Below are 15,475 nucleotides of genomic sequence, written 5' to 3'. Positions count from 1 at the left end.
CAACAAATAAATAAAGAATTGAACCAGATGTACTTTACCTTTGTGATGTAAGTGGAAGGAGGTGTACCACAACAACATTCAAGGATACACACACACACACACAGGGACGCACACACACACATAGGCACGCACAGGCACGCACACACACGGACACACACGCACACACGGATACACACAGTGAAAGTACACTTAACAAAAATGTAAAACGCAACATACAACAATTTCTAATATTTTGCTGTTACAGTTCATATCAGGAAATCAATCAATTGAAATAAATAAATTAGGCCCTAATTTATGGATTTCAGATGACTGGGCAGGGGTGCAGCCATGGGTGGGCATAGGCCCAGCCCACTTGGGAGCCAGGCCCACCCACTTGGCAGCCAGGCCCACCCACTTGGGAGCCAGGTCCACCCACTTGGGAGCCAGGCCCACCCACTTGGAAGCAGGTCATCCCCATTAACCCCACCCCCCCTCAGACGATCCCGCAGGTGAAAAAGTTGGATGTGGAGGTCCTGGGCTGGCGTGGTTACAGGTGGTCTGCGGTTCTGAGGCCGGTTGGATGTACTGTCAAATTCTCTAAAACGATGTTGGAGGAGGCTTATGGTCGAGAAATTAACATTAAATTATCTGGCAACATTTCTGGAGGACATTACTGCAGACAGCATGCCAATAGCTCCCTCAAAACTTGAAACATCTATGGCATTGTGTTGTGTGACAAAACTGCACATTTTAGAGTGACCTTGTATTGTCCCCAGTACAAGGTGCACCTGTGTAATGATAATGCTGTTTAATCAGCTTCTTGATATGCCACACCTGTCAGGTGGATGGATTATCTTGGCAAAGGATAAAATGCTCACTAACAAGGATGTAAACAAATTTGTGCACAACATTTGAGTGTAGACAGTTGACATGATAATCGTAGTGTGGGTTTCCTCACATGATTAATTCAATGTTAACTGCAAAGTTGACTTTCCAGACAGAAGTATATATTTTTATTTTACTAGGCAAGTCAGTTAAGAACAAATTCTTATTTACAATGACAGACTAGGAACAGTGGGTTTAACTGCCTGTTCAGGGGCAGAACGACAGATGTCTACTCTGGGATATGAACTTGCAACCTTTTAGGTTATGAGTCCAACACTCTAACCACTAGGCTACCCTACCACGCCATATCAATTGTATCTGCTACATATCAATTGTAACTTTGCCATGAAATGAGCAGCAGCAGTATAGCACCATCACAAGACAGGCACATTAGACGATACATTCCTAACTCACTAGACACCCAATTAAAGGGCCAGATGCCCAATTAAAGGGCCAGATGCCCAATTAAAAGGGCCAGATGCCCAATTAAAAAGGGCCAGATGCCCAATTAAAAAGGGCCAGATGCCCAATTAAAAAGGGCCAGACGCCCAATTAAAAGGGCCAGATGCCCAACTAAAAAGGGCCAGACGCCCAACTAAAAAGGGCCAGACGCCCATTTAAAAGGGCCAGACGCCCAACTAAAAAGGGCCAGACGCCCAATTAAAAGGGCCAGATGCCCAATTAAAAAGGGCCAGATGCCCAATTAAAAAGGGCCAGACGCCCAACTAAAAGGGCCAGATGCCCATTTAAAAGGGCCAGACGCCCAACTAAAAAGGGCCAGATGCCCATTTAAAAGGGCCAGACGCCAAATTAAAAGGGACAGATGCCCAATTAAAGGGCCAGACGCCCAATTAAAGGGCCAGACGCCAAATTAAAAGGGCCAGACGCCAAATTAAAAGGGCCAGATGCCCAATTAAAAACGGCCAGATGCCCAATTAAAAAGGGCCAGATGCCCAATTAAAAAGGGCCAGATGCCCAATTAAAAAGGGCCAGATGCCCAATTAAAAGGGCCAGATGCCCAATTAAAAGGGCCAGATGCCCAACTAAAAAGGGCCAGACGCCCAACTAAAAAGGGCCAGATGCCCATTTAAAAGGGCCAGATGCCCAATTAAAAAGGGCCAGATGCCCAATTAAAAAGGGCCAGATGCCCAACTAAAAAGGGCCAGACGCCCAACTAAAAAGGGTCAGATGCCCATTTAAAAGGGCCAGACGCCAAATTAAAAGGGCCAGATGCCCAATTAAAGGGCCAGATGCCCAATTAAAAGGGCCAGATGCCCAATTAAAGGGCCAGACGCCAAATTAAAAGGGCCAGATGCCCAAATTAAAAGGGCCAGATGCCCAATTAAAGGGCCAGATGCCCAATTTGTTTGTTTTCTTCCAGACCTAAAAAAAAGGTATTCAAATGTGATTATTTTTTTGACATGGACTCAGAACATCCTATTATTTGTCTATGAACAATTGTAATTTTGAGAATGACAAATAAAACCAAATCTAAAACATGGTAAAAAATAAAACTGAGAAAACTATTTGGGAAAATATAAAACAGAATTTGGGGAAAAATCTGAGATTTTATTATATGCCCCTCCCCGCTTAGAGTTGTTTATTAACTATTATTTTACCAGGTATATTGACAGGAAGTAGTGCACTACCTTCTTTGTACACTAATAGAATAGAAAGTAGTGCACTAAGGACCAGTGTAAGAGTAGCAGGGTAGAGGAGAAGATAAGAATGTTCTGATTTGAAAGCTGGAAAGAAATTAGTAGCTTGAGACTGCACCCTAAAGAGTCTCACCAAGACTGGCTTGAACTTCATGACACCAGTGGTAGGTACCCTGCTTAGTTTCTATGCAGAGGGGAATCAAATCCTAACAAATGAGAATGGATGGAAGGACGGACGGAGGGAGGGACTCTGACTGGTACGAGCCACTCTGGATGAAATGATTTAGCTACATCTGACCAGAGAACTGAGAGACTCAAATTTTCCATTTTTATCTTGGGTCCTTCATCCATCCTACTAATAGAAGTTTTCTGCTGCCACACTGCCAAGCCTAATTAGGTTTCAATGTGAGTCTTTGTGTGTCCGAATAGAGGGGTTTCTGGGAAACAGAGAGGAAAAGAGAAAAATAGAGTCCTGCTGCCTGGTTGCCATCGTTGGAGAGGAGGGGAGTAGAGCACCACCGGGGAAGTATAGACAACAGGGATATCTTTCTCCATTTATCAGAGACAGGCTGATTTCACTGTAACAGATCCACTTGCCAGGACATTCAAGCAAACTGAACATGTTTCTTTCCTGCTGTATCTTTCTCTCTGTATCTTTCCGAGTAGTTGAAAAGGAGATTCAGAAACAGTTTGTATCTAGTATTGTCGTGGGGCTGAAAACAACAAGAACCTCACAACAGTTAAGTTGATTTCTATTCCTTGCAATCTAAAGAAGCACTGCAACAATTAAATATACTGAAGTACTTTAAAAAAAATTGATTTAACTATGCAAGTCAGTTAAGAAAAAAATATTATTTACAATGACAGCCTACGCGGGAACAGTGGGTTAACTGCCTTGTTCAGGAGCAGAACGCCAGATTTTTACCTTGACAGCTCGGGGACACGATCCAGCAACCTTTCGGTTGGCCCAATGCTTTAACCACTAGGCTACCTGCCGCCCCTTGCCTTAGATCCATCTAGAGATTTCTATAGAGCATACAGTTTGAAGTCGGGAGTTTACATACACCTTAGCCAAATACATTTAAACTCAGTTTTTCACAATTCCTGACATTTAATCCCAGTAAAAAAAACCTGTATTAGGTCAGTTAGGATCACCACTGTATTTTAAGAATGTGAAATGTCATAATAATAGTAGAGAGAAGGATTTTATTTCAGCTTTTATTTATTTCATCACATTCCCAGTGGGTCAGAAGTTTACAGATGTTTACACTCAATTCGTATTTGGTTGCATTGCCTTTAAATTGTTTAACTTGGGTGAAACGTTTCGTGAAGCCTTCCACAAGCTTCCCACAATAAGTTGGGTGAATTTTGTCCCATTCCTCCTGACAGAGCTGGTGTAACTGAGTCAGGTTTGTAGGTCTCCTTGCTCGCACATGCTTTTTCAGTTCTGCCCCCCAACAAATCTATAGGACTGAGGTCAGGGCTTTGTGATGGCCACTCCAATACCTTGACTTTGTTGTCCTTAAGACATTTTGCCACAACTTTGGAAGTATGCTTGGGGTCATTGTCCATTTGCAAGACCCATTTGTGACCAAGCTTTAACTTCCTGACAGATGTCTTGAGATGTTGCTTCAATATATCCACAATTTTCCATCATGATGCCATCTATTTTGTGAAGTGCACCAGTCCCTCCTGCAGCAAAGCACCCCAACAACATGATGCTGCCGCCCCTGTGCTTCACGGTTGGGATGGTGTTCTTCGGCTTGCAAGCCTCCCCCTTTTTCTTCCAAACATAACGATGGTCATTATGGCCAAACAGTTCTATTTTTGTTTCATCAGACCAGAGGACATTTCTCCAAAACGTATGATCTTTGTCCCCATGTGAAGTTGCAAACCGTAGTCTGGCCTTTTTATGGTGGTTTTGGAGCAGTGGCTTCTTTCTTGCTGAGCGGTCTTTGTCGATATAGGACTCGTTTTACCTGTTTCCTCCAGCATCTGCACAAGGTCCTTTGCTGTTGTTCTGGGATTGATTTGAGACAGATCGCGTCTCCTTCCTGAGCGGTATGACGGCTGCGTGGTCCCATGATGTTTATACTTTTCATACTATTGTTTGTACAGATGAACGTGGTTCAAACCTTCAGGCGTTTGGAAATTGCTCCCAAGGATGAGCCAGACTTGTGGTCTACAATTTTTTTTCTGAGGTCTTGGCTGATTTATTTTGATTTTCCTATGATGTCAAGCAAAGAGGCAGTGAGTCTGAAGGTAGGCCTTGAAATACATCCACAGGTACACTTCCAATTGACTCAAATGATGGCAATTAGCCTATCAGAAGCTTCTAAAGCCATGACATCATTTTCTGTTAAGTGTATGTAAACTTCTGACCCACTGGAATTGCGATACAGTGAATTATAAGTGAAATAATCTGTCTGTAAACAATTGTTGGAAAAATTACTTGTGTCATGCACACAGTAGATGTCCTAACCGACTTGCCAAAACTATAGTTTGTTAACAAGCAATGTGTGAAGTAGTTTTAATGACTCCAACCTAAGTGTATGTAAACTTCCGACTTCAGCTGTACATGTTCCTCAGAATCATCGAAATCAAATTTTATTGGTCACATACACATGATTAACAGATGCTATTGCGGGTGTAGCGAAATGCTTGTGCTTCCAGCTCCAACAGTGAAGTGAAATCCAACAAGTTATATCTAACAAATTACACAACATATACCTAATACACACACATCTATGTTGGAATGAATTAAGACTATATACGTATGGACGAACGATGTCAGAGCGGAAAGGTCTAAGATGCAGTAGAAAAGCATAGAAAACAGTATATACACATATCAGATGAGTAATGCCAGATATGTAAACATTATTAAAGTGACTAGTGTTCCATTCCTTAAAGTGGCCAGTGATTTCTAGTCTAAGCCTACAAGCCAAATTTCTTTAGCCTCCTGAGGTTGAAGAGGCTCTGTTGCGTCTTCTTCACCACACTGTCTGTGTGGGTGGTCCATTTCAGTTTGTCAATGATGTGTACGCCAAGGAACTTGAATCTTTCCACCTTTTCCACTGTGGTCCCGTCGATGTAGATAGGTGGGTGCTCCATCTGCTGTTTCCTGTCCACGATCATCTCCTTTTTTTTGTTGACGTTGAGTGAGAGGTTGTTTTCCAGGCACCACACTATCAGAGCCCTCACCTCCTCTCTGTAGGCTGTCTCGTCATCGTTGGTAATCAAGCCTACTACTGTTGTGTCGCCTGCAAACTTGATGACTGAGTTGCAGGCATGCTTGGCTACGCAGTCATGGGTGAACGGAGTACAGGAGGGGGCTGAGCACGCACCCTTGTGGGTCCCTAGTGTTGAGGATCAGCAGAGTGGAGGTGATGTTCCTAGAGACTTCTTTAGAGTCTACATGTCCTTAGAATAATCTAGACTTCTATAGAGCCTACATGTTCTAGAATCATCTAGACTTCTATAGAGCCTACATGTTTTTAGAGTGATCTAGAGACTTCTATAGATCCTACATGTCCTTAGAATCATCTAGACTTCTATAGTCTACATGTTCTTAGAATCATCTAGACTTTTATAGTCTACATGTTCTTAGAATAATCTAGACTTCTATAGAGCCTACATGTTCTAGAATAATCTAGACTTCTATAGAGCCTACATGTCCTTAGAATAATCTAGACTTCTATAGAGCCTACATGTTCTAGAATCATCTAGACTTCTATAGAGCCTACATGTTCTAGAATAATCTAGACTTCTATAGAGCCTACATGTTCTAGAATAATCTAGACTTCTATAGAGCCTACATGTTCTAGAATAATCTAGACTTCTATAGTCTACATGTCCTTAGAATAATCTAGACTTCTATAGAGCCTACATGTTCTAGAATCATCTAGAATTCTATAGAGCCTACATGTTTTTAGAGTGATCTAGAGACTTCTATAGATCCTACATGTCCTTAGAATCATCTAGACTTCTATAGTCTACATGTTCTTAGAATCATCTAGACTTTTATAGTCTACATGTTCTTAGAATAATCTAGACTTCTATAGAGCCTACATGTTCTAGAATAATCTAGACTTCTATAGAGCCTACATGTCCTTAGAATAATCTAGACTTCTATAGAGCCTACATGTTCTAGAATCATCTAGACTTCTATAGAGCCTACATGTTCTAGAATAATCTAGACTTCTATAGAGCCTACATGTTCTAGAATCATCTAGACTTCTATAGAGCCTACATGTTCTAGAATCATCTAGACTTCTATAGAGCCTACATGTTCTAGAATCATCTAGACTTCTATAGAGTCTACATGTTCTAGAATCATCTAGACTTCTATAGAGCCTACATGTTCTTAGAGTGATCTAGAGACTTCTATAGAGTCTACATGTCCTTAGAATCATCTAGACTTCTATAGAGCCTACATGTTCTAGAATCATCTAGACTTCAATAGAGCCTACATGTTCTAGAATCATCTAGACTTCTATAGTCTACATGTCCTTAGAATAATCTAGACTTCTATAGAGCCTACATGTTCTAGAATCATATAGACTTCTATAGTCTACATGTCCTTAGAATAATCTAGACTTCTATAGAGTCTACATGTTCTAGAATCATCTAGACTTCTATAGAGCCTACATGTTCTTAGAGTGATCTAGAGACTTCAATAGAGTCTACATGTCCTTAGAATCATCTAGACTTCAATAGAGCCTACATGTTCTAGAATAATCTAGACTTCTATAGAGCCTACATGTTCTAGAATCATCTAGACTTCTATAGAGCCTACATGTTCTAGAATCATCTAGACTTCTATAGTCTACATGTCCTTAGAATCATCTAGACTTCTATAGAGCCTACATGTTCTAGAATCATCTAGACTTCTATAGTCTACATGTCCTTAGAATAATCTAGACTTCTATAGTCTACATGTCCTTAGAATAATATAGACTTCTATAGAGCCTACATGTCCTTAGAATAATCTAGACTTCTATAGAGCCTACATGTCCTTAGAATCATCTAGACTTCTATAGAGCCTACATGTTCTAGAATAATCTAGACTTCTATAGAGCCTACATGTTCTAGAATCATCTAGACTTCTATAGAGCCTACATGTTCTAGAATCATCTAGACTTCTATAGAGCCTACATGTCCTTAGAATCATCTAGACTTCTATAGAGACTACATGTTCTAGAATAATCTAGACTTCTATAGAGCCTACATGTCCTTAGAATCATCTAGACTTCTATAGAGCCTACATGTTCTAGAATAATCTAGACTTCTATAGAGCCTACATGTCCTTAGAATCATCTAGACTTCTATAGAGCCTACATGTTCTAGAATAATCTAGACTTCTATAGAGCCTACATGTTCTAGAATCATCTAGACTTCTATAGAGCCTACATGTTCTAGAATCATCTAGACTTCTATAGAGCCTACATGTCCTTAGAATCATCTAGACTTCTATAGAGCCTACATGTTCTAGAATAATCTAGACTTCTATAGAGCCTACATGTTCTAGAATCAGATCAAATTGTATGACTCATTTATGTAGAAATTCAGGTAATTCCAAAGGGTTCACCTTCTTTTTCTTGCCACTGTACTACCATACCCGTCCAAAGGCACTTCAATCTTTTGTCCTGCCGATTCACCATATGAATGGCACACATACAGAATCCATATCTGAACTGTCTCATGGATTAAAAATCCTTCTTTAACCTGTCTCCTCCCCTTCATCTACACTGAGGGATCAAAGCTTTCACCTGGTCAGTCATGGAAAGAGCAGGTGTTCTTAATGTTTTGTATATTCAGTGTAGATATGACATGTTTAAATCAAATACTTGTGTTTATCACACGCACGCAAGCAAGAATGTGTACACACACACACTCTATCATGGGTCTGTGATTTGACACCCTAAAAATAATTAGACTACCATTAGACCAACCATAACCTAGATCTGACATCTGCTTGAAGTGAGAAAGAATCACTATCTAGAGTAAATATTGTGGAGGAAATGAACGGCTGTACCCCGCCCTGTGTGTGTCTCTTCTCTTCTAAAAGTGCTTGGTGTTAGCATTCTTTTAGCCCGGCTGTCAGGGTGGATTTTCCCATATGCACAAAGGGCTCAGGGTTTGGTGTTTGGTACTAGGGCCTTTAACATGCGTTTGACAGGGCAGAAAGGATCCTGTGGACATAGGACTACACCCACGGCCTGGGAGACTCAGATAGCCATCATGGGACTAGGCAACACAATGCTGGAATAAGTGCTGGGTTCATGCATTTCAAACAGTTGGCATGTTTCACCAATCAACCCCCGACCGGTTTGGACCAGTTTCTGTGGGGTGGCCACCCTGGGACCAGTGTCTGTGGCCCTCGTGGAAAGACATGGACAGATAAACAGTTACCTAGTTAGGGCCTACAAGCTGTGTCCTTACTACAGGAATGTTTCACACGTGTTTAAAATGGGTAAAACATAGAATTACATTTTAGAATTGAACAGGCCCCTCCCCCACCACACACACACACACACCTTAGTGTTGCTGGTGTGGTCCGTCTTCAACGGGACCTTCATCTGAAACACCCGGCCCACCACAGCAGACGAGTCGGGGATTCCTGACTCCCCCCCTGCTGCTCCTACTTCAGCCTGATAGACTGTAGCCGCCACCGGCTCCAAGGCCTCCACCTCCTGGAAGTCTGACAGTATGGAGGAGTGCATGGAGGCCTCCAGCTTCCCGGGTTCATCCTGCAGCATGTCCCCCATTACCTCCACCTGTCCCTGGACCATGGCTACCAGGAGAGCCAGTAGTAGTACCACACTGGTTCTCCTCCCCAGACCAAGCATCCCCGCTCCAGCCTCCTCCGCCGGTCGACATTCTCCTCTCTGTTTATTGCACATTCTTTGTCTTTTGTTAACTCTCTCTCTCTCTCACAAAGGAGGAAGCCCACTGGAGAGGACAAGCATGCACCCCCAACCCCACACCGATGGACAAAGCTGATCCTCCCCGAGCCGACCTCCGCTTTTCTTTTCAATAAGGGCTCTCTCTCTTTCTCTCTCTCTCTCTCTGAGAGTCCCCTCTCCTTTTGTTTAGTGTTTTTCTCCTTTTCTTTTCTCCTCTACTTTCCTCCTGTTTCCCCTGTTCTTTTGTCAGAGCCACTTCAGTGGTTTGTAGATCCCTTGGAGACCTGTAGAAAGAGAAGAAACAGGGATTCACTAGGACATGGCTTTAAATACCAGCATTCTTAAAATTGCTAGACTGTTCAATATTTACAATCATCAACTTAAAACCGTCGTAATTCTCTCTCTCAAGTTAGGTTAACTCTTTAGTCTACACAAATCTCAATGTCAATAACATTCCAGGCAACGATGTGCTTCTGTATCGTCAGTTCACAGGTGTATAACAACATAATCATATTAACATTTAAACGGAAAAAAACAACGTTCAACTCAAGGAAGGGGGAGAAGAGGGGAGAAGGGGAGGAGAAGAGGGGAGAAGAAGAGGAGAAGAAGAGGAGGGGAGGAGGACACAAAAAAAGCATTTAACTCTGTCTCTCTCTCTCCCCCCATCTCAGTCTCGCTCTCCCCCGCTCTCTCTCCATAACGCTCTCCCCTATCTATCTATCTATCTATCTATCTAGCACTCTTTTTCCTCACCATCTCTCTCTCTCCCCCTTTCTCTCTTTGAATTCCCCAAACCATAACTGCCAGAACAGCCCTATCATCCACTCTGCAGGGAGCAGCCACTCCAAAGGCAGCAAGTCCCGGGCCCCTGCCTCCCTCCGACTGACTAGTGAGACGGGGTCAGGCCACAATACTAGCTCAGCTGAACTGGAGCCTTTCCTGGGAGTGCTGAGATGAATGCACTCATCCTCCATTGTCTGGGGCCTGGCTGGTAAGCTGAACTCACGGTTGTTATTCATACAGGTCTTTTCAGGGCAGAAGAGAGACAGAGAGAAAGAGCTTCACTGAGGAGGAGAGGCTGTGTAAAAGAAGGCTAGAGGGTGTGTGCGTCTGTGTGTAGGGGGGGGGGGGGGGGGGGGGCGGCAGCTCCACATCTGTATATAAAACAGTTACTGATTTCGAGAGAGAGAGAGAGACCTGGAGAAGAGTCCCCTAAGCAAGCTGGTCCTGGGGCTCTGTTCACAAACACACCCCACAGAGCTCCAGGACAGCAACACAATTAGACCCAACCAAATCATGTGAAAACAAAAACATAATTACTTGACACATTGAAAAGAATTAACAAAAAAACAGAGCAAACTAGAATGCTATTTGGCCCTAAACAGAGAGTACACAGTGGCAGAATACCTGACCACTGTGACTGACCCAAACTTAAGGAAAGCTTTGACTATATACAGACTCAGTGAGCATAGCCTTGCTATTGAGAAAGGCCGCCGTAGACAGACCTGGCTCTCAAGAGAAGACAGGCTATGTGCACTCTGCCCACAAAATGAGGTGGAAACTGAGCTGCATTTCCTAACCTCCTGCCCAATGTATGACCATATTAGAGACACATATTTCCCACAGAGAATTTGAAAACAAATCAAACATTGATAAATTCCCATAGCTGTTAGGCGAAATAACGCAGCATGCAATCACAGCAGCAAGAATTGTTGCCACAAGAAAAGGGAAACCAGTGAAGGACAAACACCATTGTAAATACAACCCATATTTATGTTAATTGATTACAAGACCAAGAGTATGTGGACACGTGCTCGTATAACATCTCATTCCAAAATCATGGAAATTTGGATTTGTTCCCCTCTTTGCTGCTATAACAGCCTCCACTCTTCTGGGAAGGCTTTCTACTAGATGTTGGAACATTGCTGCTATAACAGCCTCCACTCTTCTGGGAAGGCTTTCTACTAGATGTTGGAACATTGCTGCTATAACAGCCCCCACTCTTCTGGGAAGGCTTTCCACTAGATGTTGGAACATTGCTGCTATAACAGCCTCCACTCTTCTGGGAAGGCTTTCCACTAGATGTTGGAACATTGCTGCAGGGACTTGGTTCCATTCAGCCTCAAGAGCATTAGTGAGGTCGCGCAATAATGTTGGGCGATTAGGCCTGGGTCACAGTCGGCATTCCAATTAATCCCAAAGGTTTTAGATGGAGTTGAGGTCAGGGCTCTGTGCAGGCCAGTCAAGTTCTTCCACACTGATTTCAACAACATTTCTGTATGGACCTCGCTTTGTGCATGGGGGCATTGTCAGGTTGAAACAGGAAAGGGCCTTCCGAAAACTGTTGCCACAAAGTTGGAACCATGGGTTTTCATGGCCAATCAGCTGCACACAAGCCTAAGATCATCATGCTCAATGCCAAGACCCTGGAACAGTGGAAACGTGTTCTCTTGAGTGATCAATCACGCTTCACCATCTGGCAATCCGACGGCCAAATCTGGGTTTGGTGGATGCCATGAGAACGCCACCTGCCCCAATGCATAGTACCAACTGTAAAGTTTGGTGGAGGAGGAATAATGGTCCGGGGCTGTTTTTCATGGTTGGGACTAGGCCCCTTAGTTCCAGTGAAGGGAAATCTTAATGCTACAGCATATAGTGATATTCTAGGGTTTCATGAAACTCTCGACGAACAGTTCTGGTGCTGACTTTGCTTCCAGAGACAGTTTGGAACTCAGAAGTGAGTGTTGCAACCGAGGACGGACGATTTTCACGTGCTTCAGCACTTGGCGGTCCCGTTCTGTGAGCTTGTGTGGCCTACCACTTCGTGGCTGAGCCGTTGTTGCTCCTAGACGTTTCCACATCACAATAACAGCACTTACAGTTGACCGGGAAACTCTAGCAGGGAAGACATTTGACAAAGAGGAAGGGAAAGGGGGGGTGGGAGAGGGGTAGAAAGGGAGGGAGAGGTGGTGGGTGGGAAAAGGGAGGAGGCTGGGAGGGTGGAAGGGAGAGGGGTGGAGAAGGATGGAGAGGCGGAGAGGGGTGGGGAAGGAAATGAGAAAAAAGGTGGAGAGGAGATAGAGGGAACAATAGGAGAGGAGAAAGGAGAGGTTAGAGAGGGACAGATACTCTAGGGGGTTGATCACTCCCCAGAGGAGAGGAGAAAGGAGACAGGTTAGAGAGAGGGACAGATGCTCTAGGGGGTTGATCACTCCCCAGAGGAGAGGAGAAAGTGATTCAGGTTAAACATAACTGGAGTCCATTCTAAACAACACTAGATTACCATGTTGTTTCATCAGCACTGTTTACCAGTTTACTGCATGTAGCCACGGTTTCTAAGCTAATCAACGGACTGTAAATATAACATTTCACATCAGGTCAAAAACAGTGCAGACCTCAAGAAAATACCAGCAAAAAAAAACAAAACGTTATTTTAGGCAGAAAGTGACAACTTCTACTAATGAATAATAATACCTATTTTTAAAAGAGAACAACCTGAAAAATACACGATAACTGCAGTGAAAACTCTATGCCTCGAAGATGGAACTATACAGCATCCCACATTCAGAATCCCCTGGCTGACCTGTATCACCTGTCATTGTTGATTGACAAGCAAGCTACGGTGGTCATGAAGGTACAAACCCTTTCTCCTCATTCAGAACGTCCATCCAGTATTCAGCCTGATGGAACAGGGACTTCGAATTCGCATCCCAAATCACGCTCTTCTCCCGATATAGTGCACTACTTTTGACAAGGGGCCTGATAGGGAAGTAAGGGCTCTGGTTAGAAGTAGTGCACTGTATAGTGAGCCATTTGGGACGCAGTCCAGAACGGTTCTCCCTCTCCGGTAGACTGGCCGATAGATAAAGAGTTCCTTTCAGCACTCGGAGAAGTGAGGAGGGCTATTCAGAGGGTAAACGGTCCGTCATCTCTTGATCAGCCGACCCGTCACCGAGACACCCCTGAGACCGTGTCATCTAAGATCGGCAAAAAAAGACCCAGTCAGGTCGTCAGAGAGGCATCGATGATCACCCTCCTCACAAGGAACGTTAAAAATGTTTCAACGGCTGCATCTGAAATGGTAACCTTATTCCCTTTGGACGGCAGGTAGCCTAGTGGGTAGAGCGTTGGGCCAGTAACCGAAAGGTTCCTGGATGAAATCCCTGAGCTGACAAGGTAAAAAAAAAAAAATCTGTCGTTCTGCACCTGAACAAGGCAGTTTAACCCCCGGTAGGCCATCATTTTAAATAAGATTTTCATTCTCAACTGACTTGCCTAGTTAAATAAAGGTTACATTATGGTACACTTCCTGAGCCATATAAGGCCTGGTTAAGTAGTGTAGTACACTATACAGGGTCAGCCAAAGGCCTGAACCTGAGCTGGAAACGGTTAGTTATATTGGCCTGTGCAGGGGCATTTAGTGGGTCTGAACTGTAAATGCATTGGTCATCATGTCTATGACTCGTGATTGAAAGGGCTTCCTGCTTCAGTTAAGTTTGTTTATTTACATTTGTTCATCAGGGCTAATCTTTCTGCCATCCTATGTATAGGTTTCCGCTCCATATAGAGATCCTAGAGGGTTATCAACAGTGTTACCCCAACATGATCATCATATAGAGGGCCTTGGTCCAGCCTACATGACAGTATGAACACAGCCTTGGTCCAGCCTATATAACAGTATCAACACAGCCTTGGTCCAGCCTATATAACAGTATGAACACAGCCTTGGTCCAGCCTATATAACAGTATCAACACAGCCTTGGTCCAGCCTACATAACAGTATGAACACAGCCTTGGTCCAGCCTATATAACAGTATCAACACAGCCTTGGTCCAGCCTATATAACAGTATGAACACAGCCTTGGTCCAGCCTATATAACAGTATGAACACAGCCTTGGTCCAGCCTATATAACATTATCAACACAGCCTTGGTCCAGCCTATATAACAGTATGAACACAGCCTTGGTCCAGCCTACATGACAGTATGAACACAGCCTTGGTCCAGCCTATATAACAGTATGAACACAGCCTTGGTCCAGCCTATATAACAGTATGAACACAGCTTTGGTCCAGCCTATATAACAGTATGAACACAGCTTTGGTCCAGCCTATATAACAGTATCAACACAGCCTTGGTCCAGCCTATATAACAGTATCAACACAGCCTTGGTCCAGCCTATATAACAGTATCAACACAGCCTTGGTCCAGCCTATATAACAGTATGAACACAGCCTTGGTCCAGCCTATATAGCAGTATGAACACAGCCTTGGTCCAGCCTATATAACAGTATGAACACAGCCTTGGTCCAGCCTATATAACAGTATGAACACAGCCTTGGTCCAGCCTATATAACAGTATGAACACAGCCTTGGTCCAGCCTATATAACAGTATGAACACAGCCTTGGTCCAGCCTATATAACAGTATCAACACAGCCTTGGTCCAGCCTATATAACAGTATCAACACAGCCTTGGTCCAGCCTATATAACAGTATGAACACAGCCTTGGTCCAGCCTATATAGCAGTATGAACACAGCCTTGGTCCAGCCTATATAACAGTATGAACACAGCCTTGGTCCAGCCTATATAACAGTATGAACACAGCCTTGGTCCAGCCTATATAACAGTATGAACACAGCCTTGGTCCAGCCTATATAACAGTATGAACACAGCCTTGGTCCAGCCTATATAACAGTATGAACACAGCCTTGGTCCAGCCTATATAACAGTATGAACACAGCCTTGGTCCAGCCTATATAACAGTATGAACACAGCCTTGGTCCAGCCTATATAACAGTATGAACACAGCCTTGGTCCAGCCTATATAACAGTATGAACACAGCCTTGGTCCAGCCTATATAACAGTATGAACACAGCCTTGGTCCAGCCTATATAACAGTATGAACACAGCCTTGGTCCAGCCTATATAACAGTATGAACACAGCCTTGGTCCAGCCTATATAACAGTATGAACACAGCCTTGGTCCAGCCTATATAACAGTATGAACACAGCCTTGGTCCAGCCTATATAACAGAATGAACACA

The 15,475-nt window shown here is 43.5% G+C and overlaps 1 protein-coding gene across 1 annotated transcript in view; it reads right to left on the bottom strand.

Moving 5' to 3' along the window:
* LOC139413904 (dystroglycan 1) overlaps positions 1 to 15,475 on the bottom strand; it is a 65,781-nt gene that overhangs the window by 12,897 nt on the left and 37,409 nt on the right. Inside the window, exon 2 of the mRNA XM_071161752.1 lies at positions 9,059 to 9,711. Coding sequence (XP_071017853.1) covers positions 9,059 to 9,424 — 366 coding nt within the window. The 5' untranslated portion in view covers positions 9,425 to 9,711. The remainder of the gene's footprint in view (positions 1 to 9,058; positions 9,712 to 15,475) is intronic.

This window comes from Oncorhynchus clarkii, chromosome 7 (genome assembly GCF_045791955.1).
Source record: "Oncorhynchus clarkii lewisi isolate Uvic-CL-2024 chromosome 7, UVic_Ocla_1.0, whole genome shotgun sequence".
In the NCBI taxonomy this organism is placed as follows: domain Eukaryota; kingdom Metazoa; phylum Chordata; class Actinopteri; order Salmoniformes; family Salmonidae; genus Oncorhynchus; species Oncorhynchus clarkii.
Note: the sequence above shows the minus strand (reverse complement) of the source record. Positions and strands in the feature narration are given on the sequence as shown.